Below are 7,500 nucleotides of genomic sequence, written 5' to 3'. Positions count from 1 at the left end.
AAAAATGTCCCGGTCTTCTGCTCAACATTCTTTCACTACCATTCCCAGCAATCAGTATTTTTACAAATTCAAATGACCTCACATCGTCTCCAATTTGTCATGAACCAATTCCTGGTACATCAGGTTCTTAAACAAATGAGGACCGGAACTGGAGAGACCAGGGGGTCCAAAAGCAAAACAAGGAGGATGGAGCAAAATAATCTTCTCAAACAACCATTATCTCTAAGTCAATATACAATTGAGTTAAGGTTCCAGCCAAGAGCATAACAAAAATTATTACAGCAGCAGCAGTTGACAATAAAGAAAAAATAAAATTGAATAATATAGTTTGATATCTGTACCTTATCATACACTTGCTCAAATCCCATCACATTATATGAAAATATCCTGAGCCATACACTGCTCATCTATATCATCACTAAATAACAAAAATAAACACCTGAGCCATACACTCACTCAGCCTCAAAAATAATTATCTAAATAAACAGCTGAGCAATACCCTTGCTCATCAACATAAACAATAAACATGGAAACACTCACAGACCAACAGCAATAAACAATGAATCAGTGATAAAATAATCTGTAGCCTTAACACAAACATTTACACCACCCTCAGTCGCCACTAGGATGAATCTTCCTCCGATGATTGTGGTTTAACAATCCTTCATCCTTGAACGATTGACTACATTCAAGTAGCGATCACCAGCTACTTCAAGTAACAACTCCATACTGAAGGAAAGCGATCACCAGCTACTCCAAGTAAAAACTTATATGCTGAAGGACATCGATCTCGACCTGCAGGATGATCTCCTCCTCGACCTGCAGTGGCCAACAGGTAACCACCATCTGTTGCTGTCGAGTCCTTAACTGCCAACCTCATCCTCAACCTGAAGGACGATCTCCTCAACCTGCAGCGGCCAACAGGTAACCATCACCTGTTGCTGTCAAGATGTTATTCTGTGGCTGAGCCAACCTTAATTAACTCTGAAAATGAACAGGCAGCAAACATTGCCTTGCACCGGCAAAACAAAAGCACAGGATAGCAGATAAAATAAACAAGCCACACAAGGCTGTCACAAAATTAAACAGAAATAATGCAATACCTTACACCTCCCTACTCATAAAATAAAAATTATCTTTAAAAACTCAACTGCACACTCGCTCCCCCAAGACTGCATGAAAACCCCTATCCATAACAGAACCGATCCTGTCATGGTCGCCAAAAATCAGGTTCTCCAATTATAATATAATTAAGATAGAAGACAAAATAAATGACTTTTTACGACTTTAAGAACTGAGAAAATCGTCATATGGAGATCTATATGGACTGCCCTAAATACATAAGCCTAACACTCCTATGAGGCCCATTTTTCATCTTACAACATGCCTAGTTATGAATTAGCTAAATTTCCGGTACCCTTACTAGAACCACTAACAGTACATAATTTTACTTTGAATAATTTGTACCCTTTTGAAGACAAAGTGTTATCAAGAGACTCAGTTTTATTAATGGCCGGTTTTGATACGGAATCTCCTTTCACCAGTGTCCCTATTGGGGAAACTACTGACAAATTAAGTTATTTCCTGAGCCCACTTCTATTTTAAACTATTTTAACCGGTCTTATTTTTAAGCACCCACTCCAAGAAGAGAGAATAATTTGTGGAATCGGAGATCGAACTAGCCTTTTTCCAAGAATAATCAGTACTTGATTGGATACCAATTGAAGAGACCCAAGAAACCAAATGAAAAAAATTATATATATATAAAAAAAAATAATATATATAATATATATATATATAGAGATAGATATATATATATATATAAATATATTATTTATACATCATCACATATACTTATACATATGAACATATACATATCATATACATATACATATACATATACATTATATATACTATATATATATATATATATCATATCTATATATATATATATATATATATATATATATATATATATATATATTTAAATAGTGGGGTTGATAACCTTAGCTCTTGCCGGCCAGAGACAGGTGCAAATGCTGGATTACTCAGTGATGCTAAGATAAAAAAACAAATAGAAAACACACCATGTGCATAAACGATGTCGTTGATGCATTCCAGAGACATGAGATAAGCCGGGAAGGTTATCAAGTTACATTGTATTTTAATTAGCATGCGTGTATCCATACGTCTGTTAGTGGGTGTATAGTTGTACATCCGTGAGTCACGGAAAATGAGTTATAATCTCTTGTATGAAAATTAAAGGTTTACTCCCTGGTATTGTTTGATCATGTCTGGAACACGCCACAGAACAGGCGTTGGAGGTCTGCTGTAAGGTAAAGTGGAAAACTTTTGAAAAGGTAAACCTTCTTGTGACATCAAGCTCAGCTTTTAAAGAAGGGTAGTGAGGTACGGCACACATTTTACTGATGAAATTTAATGTTTGTCTGATAATTACGGTCTTTTTTATTTCAGATGGATTCGAAGTCACCATAAAGAAAAATGGGATTTCTCTAGACTTGTTTTGACTTTTGATAAACTATACAGAAAGAGATAAGAGGGGGTACTTACTTAAATATGATTTTGGGAAGATGATAGTTTAACTGTTTTTTTTTTTTGTGTTAATCTTAACTCATTTTATTCCATTTTCATGTTAGTTATTTTGAGAAGTAAAACTTATATTTTTGTAATAGCAGGAGTTTGAATATGCCTAGAGTTTGATATTTGATTTTCAGCGAGATTCAGACGGTGACATTCAAAGGGAAACATGAAAGGTAGGTCACGCTACCAAGTTAGGAGTTCTCTCCAATTGTTTAAATGAGTGTCATTTTGACCTATTAAGATATGTATATATATAAAATTTCATGCTAGGAGTGACTGCGGATTTTTTGGTGAAAAGTTTTCCAACCATTATTTCTTAAGACGGGAAGGCTAGAACAGCAGCAGCAGCAGCAGCAGCACGTGGGTAATCCTTATGGTCAAGAAACTTCCATTTCCACATAACTTTTGTTCTGCTGAAAACACCTTTGGCCGCCTTCAGCCTGGTATCTTGACCTTGAAAAAATGTATATCTTAGTTTAACCGGACCACTGATTGGAAGTAGTTGATTCCTACAGGCGTTTGGGAGTAAATGTAGGGAGGATTGTGGGATGAGAGAGGTGATGAGTCCCAGGAATGTAGCCGAGTGTACACAGATGATTTGGAAGAGAATTAGAGGGTCAATGGAGGCCCTGGTGAGCATGTATGAAGGGCCTACAAACCAATTTCTCCTTTAAGTATGAAAAGTTTGCAGCTAATGAGGTGAATTGCTTGGAACTGAAAGGGTGAGAAATGTGGAGATACACGGTACATGGGAATGGTAAAATCTGAGCTATGTGAAGTGATGGTTCACTGTGTCTTGTGATTGTCTAGGTGAAGTGATGGTTCACTGTGTCTTGTGATGGTTTGGTCTTGTCAAAAGGATGGGAGATGATAGGCTGGTAACAAGAATGCATGAGGGAGGGACGCAAGTGGCGTGAAGGCAATATTACTAATGAAGGGCTCTAATATTTAGCAAGCACTGTTGACGAGTTTCCATCTTAGTTACATGAAGCAGTTGATATTGTTTTCTGCACAGGGGCCTCAGCATCGATTTAGCAGTTAAAGAATGAATATGGCGTGATTGTTGCTATTGTTTTTTCTAGAACTAATCGGGGTTTTGGGAAATGTGTGTTTAGATATGTTTCTGTTAACCTAGCAGTGCCCAGAAACACTGTATCTTATTCACTGTCCTTGCCGTTCCATTCATATTCTATAAGAGATCTGGTTACTTTAAATTATCATGGCAAAACTTGAATCAAATTAAATTAGATGAGTTGCAAAAAGGCAGTGGTGACCACATTTCTATACGCTGATCAAATCCTAACCTCCAAGTTCAGTACAGTTGTTACTCTTTTTGTTATTCCTTTGTTCTGAATATGAATTACAGTTGGCCAAGGTAGCTCGTATTTAACATCTTATTCTAACTGAAGTCCAAGTTTCAAGGGGAATGAAATGTAGTTTTCACAGCTTCGTGTCATACTAAATACCTAAATGGTTTGTCCATCATGATTTCTTGTCTATTCGTTCCAGCATTTCACAGTGCCAGAGATCCTCTCAGATCCTCTTTACCAGAGTCCTGACAAAGAGAACCATCACTTGGCCTCCAGTCCTCCAGGTATGTGATCTAATGCCCTCTTTACACTTCATACATTATGACAAAGAGAATTGTTTTTATTGGGTCGACTGACTGGCTTTGATTAAGGCTGCTTTATGCTAGTACAGGCCCTTGCCCTGTGGCAGTCCATATCAGCAGTAAGGTAAAAAAAAAAGGATACAAAGGCTTGGCGTGGACCTCTGCACTCTACCCAAGTTTAAAACTTATTGCCTTGTGGTGCTTACCTGGCCATCTCTTCCCACATCTAAATACACACACTTTTCATCCTCACACTACACATTCTTCCTACTATCAAGCTTCAGCCTTCCCTTCCTACTCTCGTTTTCCCTGACTTCCCAAATAAATCCTCTTTTCAGAGTCAAATCTGTCATCTCCTTCGGATTAAGCCAACTCATCTTTCTCCATTTACGAATTCAAAATACTCATTATTTTTCATCCATTTCTTTTGGGAAAGACTTCAGTACTTTGGAAATCTTTCTTAACAGCTCAAATCTTAAACTCAAATATATTAGTAGTTAGATCCTACAGTACCCAGTCCATCCATATTACAGCAAACTATTCTTCAAGTGTAGTGTGTAGTGACACAGAATGCGTAGATTTTTAGGATGACTAATTTTACTTGTAAGGCTGAAATCAGAATAAAGTCTCGAGTTTGGTTTGATTAACAATGCATATTTAAAGATGTTAATTTTATTTTTGTAGCTTTAACAGTCGGAGTATACTCTGCCTTCATGACATTTAAGTCTAACCTCAGCCTAGGATGGTAAAAATACAAGATAATACCTTTTCCTAACTGGCACTTGAAGTCGAAGACTGATGACTCTTTGTGCTTAGGTTAAGGTTGACGAATGAAACTATTTACTTCTAAAGTTTTCTCTAATTCTTCTCAGCATTTACAGTAGCTCATATTCTTACTTCTACTTGGATTCTTGTTAATTTAAGCATCTTACTTCTATTAGGATTCCTTCAATATCTGTTCCTTTCTATAACTCGTCTCCTTGTAGCAGAACTGGTTGCCTGTAGTACAAAAAGTTTGTTTGCGACAGCATTCCAATGCCTAATAGAATGCAGGCCTTAGCCTTGGTTATATTGCAGTCATCCCTGACTTGACTATTACACAGCACAAAAATCCTGCCTTTACATTCATAGCAAGGGTGGCACTTAACTAAAGATTGGGGAATTTGGGGGAATTTTCATAAATTGTTGAAGACTATTACTAATATGACAGCTTATACAGTATCAAATAAGTGCAGGCCTGCTACTAGGGAGAAATGTTGCATTTTATGTGTAAAACAAGGGGACCAACAATCCTTTCCCCTTCTCTCCTCGACAAATGGGTCTAGAACTTTCTAATTATTATATGCACATCTGCTTACACACAAACACACACACATAAACAATCATAGAAATAATCAACTTGGAGAGTTAAATCTCATCTCTTGATAAAATGAAAACAGTTAGGTTTCTTATTACATAGATTAACATCATCAATAGGGGATTACCATCAACACATCTGACTCTTTAAAGGCATCCTTTCCACAATACTTGATGGTATCGAATTAGTTTAAAATATTGCCTATGGAACGTTCTCTTTATAGATATTTCAGGTAAAGAGAATGGAAAAGAATCTATTTGAGACAATGTAAAAGTCAAAAGGCTATTTAATGACTTATCTTGCAGATTACCCACCTTCAGTTCAGCAGATACAGAGTTCCTTGACTGATGGCTTACCCCAGAGGGAGGACCTTCAGTTGTCCTGCAGTGGCCTACCTCATCACCTGAGCTCTGGACGACATGACGACAGCCTAAGTAAATTCTACTTGCAGTCTGGGGATCAGTTGCCACTTGAAGGTAACAGCCTAATAGCCCCTGGGTCCCTGGAGTTCTGTGATCGAGCGACAGAAGCTTACTCACATGATGCCGGCTGTCTATCAGAATCAAATGGCAACTCGTTAACATGGTCCCAGGATCCCAGTGAGTACCCCATGAGCCATTCATTTTCATTCATTATTTCGTAATATTGAAAAATTCCCGTAGGGGTTTAGTGCCGCCAGTGCACCTCGTGCGGTGCCCTGTAGGCATTACTCGAGGTTCTTTGCAGCGTCACTTCGGCCCCTAGCTGCAACCCCTTTCATTCCTACTACTGTACAGTAACTCCGTTTATGGTCTCTTTCTCTCTTCTTATTTCCCAACCTCATCTAACAAATGGTTCATAGTGCAACTGCGAGGTCTTCCTCCTGTTACAACTTTCAAACGTTTTACTGTCAGTTTCAGTTACAGCCTGAATGATCTCATAGGTCCCAGCAATTGGCCTTAAAACCAACTTCTAATTCTATTCTAACATTGAAAATAATCATCTTTAGAGATATAATAGAGATAGGCCGGCGATAACTTTATATATACACGTACCGTAATTTTTTTGCTTATTTGTACATTCATTTCTTTTTCATTTAATGTATTTTTATTTACTTCTGTTTCTTAATCATATGAAGGGTATACCTTACTTCATGTTTCGCCAGCCGTTATAACCTGCTGAAGATTGCTTAAGTAGCTAGTGACCTCTTCATTCATCCATGTTACGAACTAACAATATAAATGTGCGTATATATATACATATATGCGCTATTTGGAAAAATTTTCTCTCTTTCGCAATTTCTATTGAAGATAAACTATCTTCTTAGCAAGATTTTCAATTAGTGTATATATCTTTTTTCTCGCCTGGCAAGCTTCTCAGAAGTAAGGAAAATCATTACGGATTCACTCCATTTACTTTCCATTTTTCTAGTCGATGGACCGTTTCTCCACCTCGTCGCCAGCGGATGCCTGAATGTCAAAACATGACATCAATGGGTTGCTGAATTTCATTTTGGTCGGTGTGGACCTCATTCTATCGGCTGGGCATCTGGGCTGCTACATGGGGACTTCTGGCGCTCCGTAGGACGTGACTTAAGCTGGTCAAGGCTGTGATTCGCGTCTCTGGCCGACAGTCTTGCCTTCCTGTGTTGTTGGCAGTCACGTCCAGGGGTGTTCTGTCACTCATGCCTCCCTTTGGATTCTCTCAGATGTCCTGCGATTTCCTTGAAGAAGGAAAGATGAAGTCCGTGTTCCTTTGCGTAAATAATGCAGGTTGCTTCTGATTTATAGTCACAACTTCTGCTATTTGCAATCAGTGGAACCATGCTTCTCTATCCACATGGCCTCTGTGTTTTCTAATAATTCTTCAAGTGTCAGCTTACAGTTGTAGTCATCTACGTATAACTATATATCTTATATCTTATTCAGTATAATCTATATCTATATTAATA

The 7,500-nt window shown here is 37.8% G+C and overlaps 1 protein-coding gene across 1 annotated transcript in view; it reads left to right on the top strand.

Moving 5' to 3' along the window:
- Positions 1–7,036, top strand: part of LOC135199005 (uncharacterized) — an 11,236-nt gene extending 4,200 nt beyond the window's left edge. Inside the window, exons 2-4 of the mRNA XM_064226918.1 lie at positions 4,111–4,195; positions 5,876–6,169; positions 6,981–7,036. Of these exons, the coding sequence (XP_064082988.1) occupies positions 4,111–4,195; positions 5,876–6,169; positions 6,981–7,036 (435 nt within the window). The remainder of the gene's footprint in view (positions 1–4,110; positions 4,196–5,875; positions 6,170–6,980) is intronic.
- Positions 7,037–7,500: the final 464 nt, after the last annotated feature.

Source organism: Macrobrachium nipponense, chromosome 25 (assembly GCF_015104395.2).
Source record: "Macrobrachium nipponense isolate FS-2020 chromosome 25, ASM1510439v2, whole genome shotgun sequence".
In the NCBI taxonomy this organism is placed as follows: domain Eukaryota; kingdom Metazoa; phylum Arthropoda; class Malacostraca; order Decapoda; family Palaemonidae; genus Macrobrachium; species Macrobrachium nipponense.
This window is presented reverse-complemented; position numbering and strand designations above follow the sequence as displayed.